General features: G+C 32.9%; 2 protein-coding genes across 5 annotated transcripts; both read left to right on the top strand.

The window, feature by feature from the left end:
- The first annotated feature begins 3,781 nt into the window (after positions 1–3,781).
- Positions 3,782–5,105, top strand: LOC127795331 (uncharacterized). The gene has a single exon (XM_052326938.1). It carries the CDS (start codon positions 4,132–4,134, stop codon positions 4,717–4,719), a length of 588 nt encoding a protein of 195 aa, XP_052182898.1. The 5' UTR covers positions 3,782–4,131; the 3' UTR covers positions 4,720–5,105.
- A 6,761-nt stretch (positions 5,106–11,866) lies between these two features.
- Positions 11,867–14,471, top strand: LOC127795516 (indole-3-pyruvate monooxygenase YUCCA2-like). Of its 4 annotated transcripts, none has more exons than XM_052327259.1 (4): positions 11,867–12,866; positions 13,191–13,439; positions 13,991–14,113; positions 14,191–14,471. In XM_052327259.1, the coding sequence occupies exons 1-4, from the start codon at positions 12,171–12,173 to the stop codon at positions 14,410–14,412; spliced, it is 1,290 nt and encodes a 429-aa protein (XP_052183219.1). In that variant the 5' UTR covers positions 11,867–12,170; the 3' UTR covers positions 14,413–14,471. The 4 variants fall into 4 exon arrangements, with proteins under 4 accessions (XP_052183219.1, XP_052183218.1, XP_052183217.1 ...); XM_052327258.1 differs by having other exon boundaries at positions 14,188–14,471; XM_052327257.1 differs by having other exon boundaries at positions 14,185–14,471.
- The last annotated feature ends 844 nt before the right edge of the window (positions 14,472–15,315 follow it).

Below are 15,315 nucleotides of genomic sequence, written 5' to 3'. Positions count from 1 at the left end.
TTCTTTTTTCATTTCGAAGGAATTTTCTTTTGTCTTTTTCAATCTAAATAATAATCATACTAATAGTATTATTAGTAGTGGTATAATAGAGATGACAGCTTATATCCATTTCAATGATATTTAATAATTCTAGTTCATTTGGGGGGTTAAGAATAGGCTAAACTTCCTTTTCAATGATATGGGTGTAGATGATGAAAGAATTGGGTTGAGTACAGGTAGGGTGACAACTGATAGGTGTAGGAGGATTCCCGAACGATTAATATTTAATACATATATAATTATTCTTTTATTTTATTTCATACATTATTGTATTGGGCTAAATCAGAAACTTGCTAACACACTAGCATATAAATATATAGATGGCTAGCTCTAATATCATATTAGAAGAGACACATGATGACTCAAAACAATATCAATATTGTATTACTTTGAAAAAATTACAAGTTACAAAAAGAAATAAAAAATAAATAAAAGATAAGCTTAATTGTAATATCTAATCTTTTTTAAATTCAATCATCAAGCTAGTCTCTAAGCTAACAGGTTAATAATAACACACTAAATCCTTGTATGGTCTTATCATTATTTTTATTTTTTTTATTATTATTACGTGAATTTTAAACTTACGCCTACTAATTCTCAAAGACGAGTGATCTTTCTCACTAATACATTTTTCATATTAATTTGAATACGAACACAATCTATATACACTTAGAGTAGACTTTTGAAACATAAACTCCACCTTCACGATGTGCGAACAAAACTCTTAGAGGGGCAACAACGTGCACCATAATTTTACCTCCACATAAAAGACATACCTTCCAAGGTGCTATTAAAATTTAAACCTCTTATGCTCCTATTATTATTCTTGTATTTTACCCCTAAACCACGCTCGTGAGCCATCATCATTTTTGTTTGAATGTACAGTATACAAGCACTAGCATATAAATATGTAAAAAAAGTCTGCATCCTATTAACTCAAAAGCCTTTGAATTGTGATTATGGTGCTTAAGTTTTTTTTTTTTTTTTTTTTTAATTTGAATTAAAATGTAAATTTAGAATGTAGGAAAATCCTATAAAGCCCGACAGGTTTACCAACGACCTTACCGAAAGGGGGCAAAAAGATAATTTTGCCCCCACATCCTGCTCTCCTTCCCCTTCTATGGATTTGCCCCACCCCCGCTACTTTTGTCCCCTTTGCCATGGTCGCTGCCCTAGCCTCGTCGTCGCCCTCACCTCGCTTCGCTGCCCTTGTCTTCGTTGTCTCACTACCATGGTCGTCTCGCCTTGCCTGATCGTTGCTATATCTTCAAGGACGATCGACGAGACAGCGAGGCGACAGAGATGCAGCAGCGAAGCGAGGCGAGGGCGGCGGCAATGTTAGGGCAACGGCCATAACAAGAGAGACAAGAGCAACAAGGGTGAGGGCAATTTTAATTTTTTGCCCCCTTTCTATGATTCTCCTCGGCTCTGTAGTGGAGCTCTAGAATGTATTCCAACAACAGGCATGACCGAGCGGTTAAAGCGTATACCTGCTAAGGACATGGGGTTTCTCGGCGAGAGTTCGAATTTCTCAGGCTCTTTTATTTTTCTCAGCATCCAAACGTGTTTCTCTTTTAATTATTTTACCTTTTCCCAAATTATGTTGTGACTAATGGTACGAACGTTTGCCTTTGAAGGGGTTACTTATTTATTTTTTAATGAATGTGAATGTGATTTCATTTCAATCCCAAATACATAATTAGGAATGTAATCATTAAAACACAGAACACAATTAGTAAATACAAATTATCAACATTACATGTAATTTTATCATTAATTTTATATATCTTAAGTTTAAATTAGTAGCTAGCTAGGTCCATATATTGAATGGGTAAAATATCGACTTTTGTCATTGTTCACCAATTGAATGTTACCATTTCAGCTAAAAATTTCAAGTCAAATATCAATTTTTTCTTTTTATTCTCCTTTTTTTATTTAGCCGATAGATTTAGAAGTATATGTGAAACAATGAACTCAAATAAAGAACATAATCATATATTAATAAGAATAATCTCTAATTTGTAGCAATAATAATAATAGTAAACTCTTAATAAAGTTTTAATCATTTATAAATAATAAATCTAATCAAATATGTAAGGCCGATCGAGTGAGCTAGAGATCGATCATCTAATTAACAAATCATTCAAATGTTGCCTCTCCAGGCAAAGGAGCACGCATCATGAATCTTTTTCAATTGTCTTTGTGCTTTAATTAAAAAGACCGATCGAGGCATGCATGTTATCATTGATGCATTAGATTATATATATATATATATATTTTAATATGTGAGTCTACCACTCAAGAATCATTTATATTTCCGACAGGTTTTTATATTTTAAATTTTATTTATTAAATATCGTCAGGTGAAAACTGACTTATTCGACTATAAAATTTTATAAAAAAAATGTAACTCTTATAATAATTAGTATAGTAAGTGAATATACAACCATATGAAAGGGTTAATTTAAAGGTGTGCATGGTACATGTAATTAATTAGAATTAATTCTTGCCTTAAAAAGAATTATCAATATCCTAATCAATGATATGTAGTCTTAGTTAGTAGTGCTCTCGTGACTTGTTAGGTTTGAAATTAAGGTCTCCCAGAAACTAATGGGATCCGAGGGCCGGTGAAGATTATTAAGTAATTAATAGCAGAATGGACCCAACATTTAATTAATTAATTTGTGGATTGGGTTTCTAATTAATTTCTTTTGAGTCCATTTGCTATATTTATATATTTATTTATTTGTATGGTCCTATATATGATTAATATTTAATAATCCCAAACAGAAAGCAGACAAAATCATGTTGAGTGTGTCTCTTTTCCCGTGGTGTCCCAAACCCAAACCCACTTTCATAAAAAAAAAAACAAGCTTTCATACTTTCATTGGATTCCTTGGTCTTCTCAGTTTGTTCAACTACTCAGGAAAACAAATCAAAGAGATTTTGTATTAATTATAAGTTGTAATTAATATTATAAAATAATGTTATCAAAATATGTTTTGGGATGATTGTCTTTGCACGGTCTTCGTCGCTCGTGCTTTCGATTTTGACGAAAGAAATAAATCGCAAGTGTGAGAATTTGTTTCACTGCGTAGATTAAAGATCGAACTCACGATCCACCGGTACAAATTTAGCATATCGCTTGTCTAACTGCTCAATTTATATTTTGGGGCTATCAAATTATATTTGAATGTACAAAGCTTGTATATATATTATTAACCCAACAAATATGATTTTTGCTGGTAACTCTCCAAATCCCCAATTATGGGATTCAATCTTTTGGTAATTAAGATGAAATTTAGGTATATAATTGGATGATAATAGGAATAGGCCACGACTCCAAAAGCAATGTTATTTGAGTAAGAGAGTGTACAATTTTATTGTTTAAAAATTACATATTCGTGGACGAAAACTGGATTTCTCCTATACCCTAAACTACCCCCGTTTGATTTTTTATTTTTTATGGTAAATGTGTTACGTGATCCTGATAATGTAAGTTGTCTGTGTTTGCACACACAGAGAGAGAGAGAGAGAGAGAGAGAGAGAGAGAGGAGAGGGGAGAGAGTCAATTCAACAACCACCGCTCCCGACTCCTCCTCCACCACCACCCCCGTCACCATCATCAAAGTTAAAGTAACCAAAGTATGTATCTTAAACTATAATGAAACTCTCCCCACTTTTCATCATTTTCATATATATATATATATATGTGAACCAGAAGAGAGAGAGAGAGAGAGAGAGAGAGAGAGAGAAAGGGAAGCCATCAAACAAACAAGAAGGGAACAAACATCAAATCAGCAAAGGAGCGTCTAAAGATAAAGTGTGGAAGCCAAGCCAGGAAGAATAAGAGAAAAGAAGGAAAAGCTCAAAGAGAGACATATATGTGTGTGTGTGTGTGTATTCTTAAACTTTCTTTTATCTTCAAGTTCAAATGCCCCATGCCTCCACAAATCTTTTCTGTGTAAACGAACCCCCATCACCAACACCATATATATACCGATATATAGAGCTACCAAATCAATTACCATTAGTCTCTCTCTCTCTCTCTCTCTCTCTCTAGCTCTCTGACATTAATATTAATTAATAATAATGTTACTAAGAGCCTCCATTTCCGGCAGCAAGAAGTTCTTCCAGAAAACCCTCCACACGTTCAAGTCCTTCCTCTCCGGTGGCTACCAGAAGCTCCCCAAAACCCCTCCTTTCAACCCCTTTTCCTGCAGCCCCGCCGCCGTTAATGACATGACCTTCACCCACACCTACCCAGACCTCGACAATTTCTACTCAGACTTCATCGAACACGCCGACAATCAGAAAAAGAAGAAAAGGAAGAAGAAAACCAAGATCAAGAGGTTGCAGCCGCCGCCAGTCTCCCAGAATTATCAACTGGAAAGGAGGCAGCAAGATCAAGAGAAGAAGAGGAGGGTAGTAGTTAATGTGGCTGATCAAGGAAAAGCGAAGGAAGGGTTGGCGCTGCGGTCACGCGAAGGCAGGAGTTTGGCTGTGGCGCAGAAGCTGAAGGAGCTGGCAATGGCGGACAAGAGCAACATAGAGCACGTTCTGGACATCGAAGAGGTTCTCCATTACTACTATCGGCTGACATGCCCGGCGTACATCGACATTATCGACAAGTTCTTCATGGACATGTACGCTGAGCTCTCCAGCTTCCAGGATTCTTAATGGAGCTTGCGGTTTAAGTGGTAGATTTGATTGATGATTCTTCTGATCTCTTTAGACCCTCTCTAATCGTTCTTTGCATGAACAATACAGAGAGATTTATATAATTGGCAGTCTGCAACAGTTTGCTTTGTTCATCTAATCAGCTCAGCTGTGACAGGATCAAGATCAAAGATTCGTTGTGAATTAATACTCTCTAAGTCTTGGTTTTGCCAATCAAACCCACTGGTCTTTCCGTCTTGGCCAATTTTAGAGTTAATTTTTAGTGTTTCATTAATCAGGTTTTGTTTTGACTCCCCCTTTGATTTTCTGTACTGCTAATAATTGCTCGGCCATTCATTTCGTTTCGATCAATGATCAGTTTGTGATTGGTTTCACTCAAAACTTATCTCTCTCTCTCTCTCTCTCTCTCTCTCTCTCTCTATATATATATATATGTAGACATATTTGGGTTGCTATGGAATATGGATAGATCAGAAACAGAGTGAAAAAGTTTCACAGTTCCCTTTGCCAAGACACTGTCACTATCTTTACTCTTCGTTTGGGAGAGAGTTCCAGATGGGATGTAAGTATGGATCTGAAATGAAATATAAAATATTTTTTGTTTTAGAATAAATTATATTAATTTTTTTGAGGTTCTGTTAAATTTAGAACTTCATTGACTTTACTTTACATGTCATGAAAAAATAGACAAAAACATTTTACCCTCTTCCTATTTATTTTCCTCTCCTATCCTAATTATATAAAATTAAATTAAATTAAAACCCACCACCCACCATTGACCCAACATAATAGCTAGGGTTTGATTCTCAATCATCACTTGGGTCTGTGGGGTGGGGAGAGAGAAGAGTTGTCGCAGCAGACGTGTGCCGAGTGGACGTGAAAAAGACACGTATTTTTGGATATATATTTTTAAATTTAACAATGATTGTTAGTTGATAAATTTATTTATATTTTTATATTGAGGTGAATGTATTTTAATTGTGAAAATATGGATAGAAATAATGTAAATAGATGTAATAAAAAATATTAAACAAGTGATTTTTATTTCATTCCTCTCCTCTAAATACATTGATATTTGATAATGCTAGGACCATATGATTATTGAAATATGAAATTTTGAGTGAAAATATCACTGAATTTTCAGTCTCATTCTCATATATTTATGAGTGTTCGGTACACATAATATAACACTAAGAACATCAACCTACCACAATAAGTAGTCGGATAAGTAATATATCGATGTTAATTTAGTAGATTGTGAGTTCGATTCTCATCTTATACAAAAGCCAAATACCAAATTTATGATTTATGTTCTCTGATATAATTGAACACGGCCATCTCAAGAAGATCAACCTTTAATCTTATTGACTCTATGAATCGTAATTCGTTTATAATAATAATAAATAAATATGCAAAAAATTAGATTAAAACGTAACAAGAGCCAAATATTATTTTTATACAAGGTCATAAATTTGGGGACTACAATCGATCAAACAGTCCCTCACCCAATGCATTTTAATTTGATAGTTCAGTGGCACCTATTACCTAATTGGGCATATAAGATGATGGGAAAACGATGAAACCCAACCTTCCAAGCTAAGAAATAGCTCTATTAATGACCATCACTTACAGGGCTATGGAATGGAAACTGGCAAAGAGGATTTTTTTTTTTTAAGAGATTTAATACAATATTAATTAAATGAAATAAAAATAGATACACACTTTTTATTAATTTACTCCAAAGTTTATTTGTTTTGTTTTTTTTTTTCTTTTTGTGGTTCTTTTTGTAGTGAGAACGCTTTTCCTTTGAGGATAGTGCAAATGGGCCTAAAGCCCAATAAGAAACCGGCAATAGAGTTGTTTCTATATGGTGACAATTGGGGCCAGAACCTCAAACTGAAGCCCATGTTAACGTTTGGGAGCCCGCTGCCCGCCATTCGAAACGTCCCAAAAAACTATATTACTTAACATGGTGATTGGCCGAAATTATAGATGGAGTGACTAAAAAAAATAAGAATACTTATATATTGACTTTAATAATTACAATATTACGTAAAATATTTTAAAATTTATTAAGTGTTAGGAGATACATTTTATTTTTCTGAAAAAAATTCATACCATCCTTCTTCTAATTAGTATATATTTATTTTATAAAAACATATTCAATTCAAACTCATCTCGTTGAGACGAGACGTAAATATTTTTATTTTTTTATTTAATACCCTATACTTATTACACAAAAAAGTAAAAAATATGTCAAAAAATTTAATGCGATTCAATTTAAATGCTAATATTCACAATTCCACAACATTGCGATTGCTTTCCCTATCTCGAAATCTATTTATTACAAACCCTTTTCTTCTCTTTAGGGTGATTTTGTTTGTTTGACTACACACTAATTAGTCCTATTTATTTCTATTATCCCCTATTCTTAAGTTATCTCGCTTTGAGCATAAACCATTTGAGAAATTTTTGCTCCAATTAAAAACCAAATGTCCTTTTTTTCCCCTATATATATGCTAGGCTTTGCCATCTTAAAATAGCATCAATATCACCCCTTATCATGTGTTTGTATCAAATTATTTTCTTTTACATTACTTTTTAATTTCTTTTGCATAACATACTTGTTAGATGACGAATTTTTGTGACTCGTATCATGTTGTTTTTTTTTATCATTTTTTAAAATTATTATAATAATATCATTTTGGTAAAATTCTTTAATTTCTCCTACTCATCATCTAATTGTTCTTTCAAACTTGATGAATGTTAGACCGCCATATCAATTACTAAATACATTTAGTGTTATTCATAAAATAAGTGAGTCACAATTTATGTTAATAAGTTTATCGGGCCCATAGACTCCACACTAGTGTTAACATTAAGATCCCTCATAAAACTCTCATTATTGGTTGTGACAAATTATTTTAGTCTTTTGACAAGATTTATTAAATTTATACCCTAAAAATGAGCTATGCATAATAAATCATTAAGTTTTAAGAGATGGGAAAAGGATGAAAACCAACCTTCCAAGCTAAGAAACAGCTCAATTAATGACCATCACTTACAGGGCTATGGACTGGAAACTATCAAAGATGATTTTTTTTTTTTTTAGTTTTAAGAGATTTAATACAATATTAATTAAATGAAATAAAAATAGATACACACATTTTGGATATGTATATCTTATATGCTAAAGTGAGATATTTTCAAAAACTCTAAATTAGTTATTATTAAAAGATTCATTTCTATTTCAATTATTCAAGATTGTTCGAGATTTTATAGACGCGTTTTTATTAAATAGTTTCTAATTTATAGAGAAGTGTGAAATACTTTTTGTTAAATTACTATTTACAGATAAAGCAATCAAGTGAAGATATTAGGAATCAAGCCACTTGACATATTATTGTTCACTATTTGGTGGTTTAAGGTATCTGTTTCGCAACTAAAGAAAGACAAATATGCAATTAAAGAAAGAGTCCCACTAATCCCAAAATTAAAACAAATAATCATTATTGGGTATACCAAGACAAATAATTATTTGGGACTGCACAAAATCAAACAAAAAAAATTAAAAATATTGATTCCATATTGAGAAATACATATATAGCAGATAAGTTGGGAACAAATTAAGTAGAGAGATCAGTATCTAAAAATAATTAACTATAACCATTTTCCCACAAATTTCATATGGTGTGTACTTCTTTAGAGATCCAAAAAGATTTTGTTATAATTGTGATCGGAATTTAAATTTATTTGTGATTGAGATTCTTAATTTGATTGTGATTAAAATTTTGAATTGGACTGTGATTAGTATGTTATCAAATTCAATTTTGAGTGAAATTTATTTCATTTAGAGAAATATTTTTTGAATAATCTTCAGATTATGATAGAATTTTGTATATATATCTATAGATGATTTTAAATCTATAAATAGGTATTCAATCTCTTAGAATTAGTTACAGATATATCATTATTATTATATTATTTTTTCTGCTTGTAATTTTTTTTTAATTTGAGTTTTTTTTAATTAAATTCTTTGTTCATTTGCATGATTGATGATTTATTGATAGTTTGTATTCCATCCAAAATGGTAACAGATTCCTATAAGAGTTTGCCATTTTTATAGAATTTATCAGCTTTTGAAATTAAGAAGACATTTAAGGCAAGTTAGATACAGTGTTGGAGACATATAAATAATAAATAAATACATGGATTCTTCCACTAGTTGTTGCAGACATTGAACTTGTTCTTCTTTTCTCTTTTCTTTCCTTTTTTTTTTTTTTTTTATAAAAACATTGAACTTGTTCTTAATTAAATGCTGACTTTTCTATTCCGATTCCAATTGCCATGAAAGATGAAAGATGGGAAAGATAAAAAATAATAAAATTCATAATAAAGTATAGCCAAAATTTGAAATGTTAATTAAAAGTTTAATTAACACTACATATATGTGGAAGAAGACATTAATGATCCCAACTTAATTTGGCTGTTAAACATTAATAATTAAGCAACTAAAATTCTTAAGACGTTATTAATATTGGCGACAACGTACGTCGTTGTCGTTGAAGCAAGCAAGCATCCAAAAGTTTTGATCATGCATGCATGCATGCATGTATGGTTTGCGGTTCAATCAATTAAGTGTTGTGATATAAAACAAATGTAACCCTTTTCTAATAATAGGGAATTTTATATATTCTTTACTTGGTGCAGCAAACATGCTCATTTTATTTTATTTAATTTATTATGGATGGCTATTGTTATAATTAGCATTTTAATTATATTAAGTATATGAGATTATGAATTTAAACATTTTTATTTTTCTAACGACCAATCATTGCTCCATAAATTAAAAAATGTACCTTCATACTCGATAGAGTAGGTAGTAATTCCATCAAACCTTGTCTGCAAGACACCTTGTAGCAAAAAAAAAAAAAAAGGAAAAATTAATCATTTTTGACAAAGTTTTTGATTATAACTAAATTTTGTCTGCTTAAAAGATACATACATATCTATATATGCATAATATTAGTTTTTCTTACTATTATTATTATTATAAAAATTATTTTCATAATTTAAACTCGTAATTAATCTTCTAATTAACCATGCTAGCAAGACTCTTTTTACCTAGCTTTTAGGTTGATAGATTGTGAAATGTAAATTTAAATCATTAATTAAATAGTTTAATTAATTGACGACTGGTTTCTCAATTAATTATTAATTAGTACCCTAATAATTAATTCCATTTCTGGATATATACATGTACGCTTTTTGATGCTTACTTTCCTTGAATTCTCATGTCATGACCCACCCCACTGGGTTGTAATGATTGATTGATTAATTTATATATCCTCCTTGTCATTCTCCACAGCACTTGGAATTAAAAATACTAACTAAAGGGCTACCTAGCTAGCTAAAAGCTGGGGAATAATTAATGGTTCGTTAATAATTAGATAATCTAATTAATTAAAGAATGACTTTGTAAGCTTTCATATGATTGATCGTCTGCTTTTGCAATATTCTCTATGAAGTGCGTGACGGCTTCTATTTCATTTCCATTTGGTTCATAAGTTCCATTATCTGTTCTACGTACGTACATATACTATCCTTCTTGATCTTCATGAGCTTCTAATATTTATAACCATTGTTAATTTGGAGTTGTGCCTTGAGAGCTGCTTTGAGTTTTGATTCCAGTACTGCACCAATTATGTATAGCTACCGATCCCATTTATAACTATAACTATATATATATATATATATATGGAGATGCTACTGGGTATGTTCCAATTAATTTTTGGTCGATTTAGAAAACTTGTGATTTGGAGAACTTAGTAAATCACACTTAATTTTGAATGATGAAGGTTATAATTGGGGCGTAAAACTCACATTGTTTCAAATTTATAAGATTTTTTTAAATTAGATTAATTTCTCCTCTTAATTTGATAATCTATGGAAAAAAAAATTCATTCGTTATTGACCAAGTCTCCATAACAAGTTTTTTTTTTTAATATTTTTGAGGTTAAGTTTTATTTAGTTCAAATCAATGAGCCATAAAAATTAAATAATATATTATTAAATTCTCAACACATGCAGCGATTCTAAAAGAGGGCATTAATTCACTTTGTTTGTCTTACGTACCTTAAACTCTAAATCTTATATTAATTTGACATGATTAATTAATACCCTATATATATATATATATGTATGCCATATCAAATGTTTTATTTCCTTTTATAACACCTTTGATACAACGCGCGTGATCAAACGAAAAAATTTAAAATTTGAAATGCGAAATTATAAATGATTGATATAAATATATCCTCATCATCAGATGCACACGCTAAAGTTAGTTCATTTAATTAATTAATCAAATATACTAGTTTAAAAATAATATTTTTCATCCCACTATTATATACTATACATCAGCTTTATTAACCAAATAAATCGAGGTCATATCACATGATTGTGCATCTGCTATAGCCACAAATCCACGTGTATAGATCGTGCATAAAAAAAGAGAGAACCGTGGTACTTGTACCGACGAGATCAATAACCGAATTAGATTTTATTCGATAATGAAGTTCGGACTTCATCACTTGAGCTTCATGAAGCCCGAGACTTCATCCAGATATGATAATGGCGAGGTGACAAGATGGTGCAATGGTGGTAGACAAGAGGCGCTGCGGCGAGCCAACTGTAGGATGCAGCAGCGATCACACAAGGAATTGCAGCAAGGCAACGAGAGAATGCATTGGTGGTCGGCGAGGTGATGCGAAGCGATGATGAAATGAGGCGAGATAGAGTTTCCTGGAGACAGTCATGGCAGAGGAGATGACTAAGGGCATGGACGGTGAATCTACAAATTGGGTGAATACATTTTTGTCATTTGTCATCTTTCGATCAATATTCTCTCAATTATTCTTGTTTGGAAAAAGTAGCATTTTCTTAAAAAAAAAAAAATACAGCGGGTGGATGAAGAACAGGTTGTTTTGTTGGTTAATGGTAGTTATTATTGATATGGAAATTTCCCCACTTACAATTACAACTTTACCACTGAATCTCTCACACATTTTGCTGTATATATTTAATTCCCCATTTGAACTCGCCCCTCAAAATCTCCTCAGTTATCTCACTCTCACTCACTCTCTCTCTCTCTCTCTCTCTCCGCGCCATTGAAAGCCACAAGTTAAGATCCAAATTATATTGCTTATTCCATGCAATTAATGGATAAGTTCGAAAATCCATCCCAATAATCAGGATTTGTTTCCCCACAATCTCTCCACAGATCTTCCTTTTCGATAAGGTGAAAAATATGTCTCTAGCTAATCTCATCCTAATCTTGATCTAAATGATCACAAGATGCTTGGAGAGAGAGTTCTCCAATATCTGGATTAAGTTGGCTCAGTTTTCTCTCAATTTGCACGAGCTCTATCTAGTTTAATTATATCATCTTCATGATGGAGAATTTGAAGGAGGTTGAGAGCAAAAGAGTTCATGATCACAAGATGCTGGACGACTTAGTGAAGCAGGTTTGCCGCTTCGGGGAGCCTGGACCCATCATAGTCGGCGCCGGACCCTCGGGCTTGGCTGCAGCCGCTTGTCTCAAGGCAAATGGCGTCCCAAGTTTGATCCTTGAAAGGGCCAATTGCATAGCCTCCTTGTGGCAGCTCAAGACCTACAACCGGCTTCGGCTGCACCTTCCCAAGGAATTCTGCGAGCTGCCTCTCATGGCCTTCCCCTCGGATTTTCCAACTTACCCCACCAAACAGCAGTTTGTGTCCTATTTGGAGGCCTACGCCACGCATTTTGACTTGAGGCCAGTGTTCAACAGGACAGTGGTGAGCGCAGAATTCGACAAGCGATTCGGCCTCTGGCGGGTGAAGGCTGCCGGCGGGGAGAAAATGGAGGAAACTGAGTACGTGTCGCGGTGGCTGATTGTGGCAACAGGAGAGAATGCCGATGAATTTGTGCCTAATTTGGAAGGCATGAACGAGTTTTCTGGCCCCATTCTTCATACAAGCTCTTACAAGAACGGCGAATCGTTTCGTGGGAAGAAAGTTTTAGTGGTTGGTTGTGGCAACTCGGGCATGGAGGTTTGCCTGGATCTCTGCAATCACAATGCTATGCCTTCCCTTGTGGTCAAAGACACAGTGAGCTCCTTAATCTTTCCATCATTAAAGCCTAGTGCCCATTGAAAATCAATCCCTTTTCTTTGGTTAGAGAAGAAGCTAGAGATCAACCTTTTTCTGTGTGGCACTGCTGAGTTCAACTGTGTTTATTGTTTAGTTTAAACGCTCACCACGAAGATCTTTCAGTAAAACATATTGCAACTTTCTTGGAACTCACATGCATGCCAAGAAAGTGTTTTTTTCTTGTAAAATCTGCAATAGAATCTTGGTCTCAGAAGAAGAAATCTCTTGTTAATTAGTCCTTTTTGTCTTTAAAAAAACACTTTTTTCCTCTTCCCCTTGCAGCTGCACGTCTTGCCACAAGAGATGCTGGGGAGATCTACTTTTGGGCTTTCCACGTGGCTGCTCAAGTGGTTTCCGATGCGGCTGGTGGATCAATTTTTACTTCTCATGTCACGTCTCATTCTCGGCGATACGGCCCTGCTCGGCCTCGCCCGGCCGGAGCTCGGCCCCCTTGAGTACAAGATGTCAACGGGGAAGACACCGGTGTTAGATATCGGAACACTTGAGAAGATAAGAAATGGGAGTATTAAGGTTATATCTAAAAATATAACTCATTTTTCAGTGTTTTTAGGTATGTTATCAATTTGGGTAGTGTTTGTTAATCAAGATATATATTAAAAAAAAGTAGAGTATAAAAAATATTTCGAACAAAAATAATTTTTATTGTGTTTGTTAAATTTATTTGAAATAAAGTTATCTTATTTTTTATCTTAAACTTTTTAAATAAATTTATCTCTCTCCCATTTGGATAAATTATCTTGAATCTTATAAATAAATTATATTGATACAAGTTTATCTTGTTCATTTTAACAAATACTATCTACGTTGATGGAAAATAGTTAGTAATGATACCTTGTTAAGTTATAATACAATTTGTGAGAAAGTTAGTTCTTAAATATTATTTGTTTAATTAGTTCTCGACTCTGCTTGTTAGGTAATTAATTATATGAAAGCTAATTACCTAGCATATCGATCTAATATAGATTTGGGAATTGGGAAAAGCCAATTAATTAATGCTTGCATTGCATGCTTCATATATAGAGCCACAAAGGCATACAATTGAGAATGTGCACTCCTTGTAGGTTTGCAAGGGAATAAAGAGAGTCAGACGTGACTTGGTGGAGTTTGCAGATGGAAGGACAGAGAGTTTTGATGCCATCATTTTGGCTACAGGTTACAAAAGCAATGTACCAACTTGGTTGAAGGTACGTAAAATATATTACTTTTTCTTTGTAAATACATAAAAAAGATATATAAATAAATGTGATGTTTCCAGCAGGAGAAGAGTTTTTTCTCAGAGAAAGACGGGTTTCCCAGGAAAGCATTCGGCAATGAATGGAAAGGAGAGAATGGTCTGTATGCAGTGGGCTTCACCAGGCGTGGCTTAATGGGGACATCAATGGACGCAAGAAGAATTGCAGGAGACGTTGAATCCCAATGGAAGACAAGGCAAAACAATTTTATAAGCGCCATCATGGCTTTTGAGAAGACCCAATATTGCTGATTGCTGATTTGATGATGAGATATCAACTTCTTTTTAAATTTCTTTTATGTTTTGATTAGGTTTTTTTTTTTTAGGAGGGTGATCTTGTTACTCTCCAATATTAATTAGAACTAGGGATTTTGAATGGAAAAGAAATGAAAAATCTTTCTATTCTTTTCTTTTCTTTCCAAAAATCCTAGTTCTAAACTAATTTACTGTTAGAACTCAAGGTGTGATCCATTTGCTACTGATTGTATATATATATATAGTTCATAATTCTACTTATTTTCGAACTTTGTACATATGTTGATTAATTTGTATTATATATCTTAAGATAAGTTTAACATTTATATGTGTCGTGTAAAAGCTTTTTTTGGTAAATATGTAGAAAATAACTATATATAACCGATCACATTAAAAGACTATGCCATCTAAAAGTCTGAAAAACCAAATGTAAACTCACTTTCTTATATATCCATAAAATCTACTTGAGCAATGACTAACTAATTAAATAGAACCCCAAACCCAGCCTAGCTACCACCAAGGCAAGCTCACTATTTTTTGTGTAAAATTATCTATATTACATTTTCCTTCCATTTTAAAATTATCCACATTACATTTATCTTGATAATGATGTAGTTATATCCATATCTAATTATATTTTTGGACATTTAAAATACATACTTCCAACAGTACTTTTGCCACAATACCAACCCCCTTGTGGCATATCTCCATATCCTCTCCGATATTGCTATTTTTTTTTTTTTTTTTTGCATACCAATCTCCTTTATTTTATGCATCTTATTTGTTTTACAAGTCAAACACGTGATTACTGATTAGTTCAACTCATAATTATCTGACTCAATTGCCATCGCTCTGTCTAACCAAATATGATAGAATAGAAAGTCATGCAATACCATTTTT

This window comes from Diospyros lotus, chromosome 2 (assembly GCF_014633365.1).
Source record: "Diospyros lotus cultivar Yz01 chromosome 2, ASM1463336v1, whole genome shotgun sequence".
In the NCBI taxonomy this organism is placed as follows: domain Eukaryota; kingdom Viridiplantae; phylum Streptophyta; class Magnoliopsida; order Ericales; family Ebenaceae; genus Diospyros; species Diospyros lotus.
Note: the sequence above shows the minus strand (reverse complement) of the source record. Positions and strands in the feature narration are given on the sequence as shown.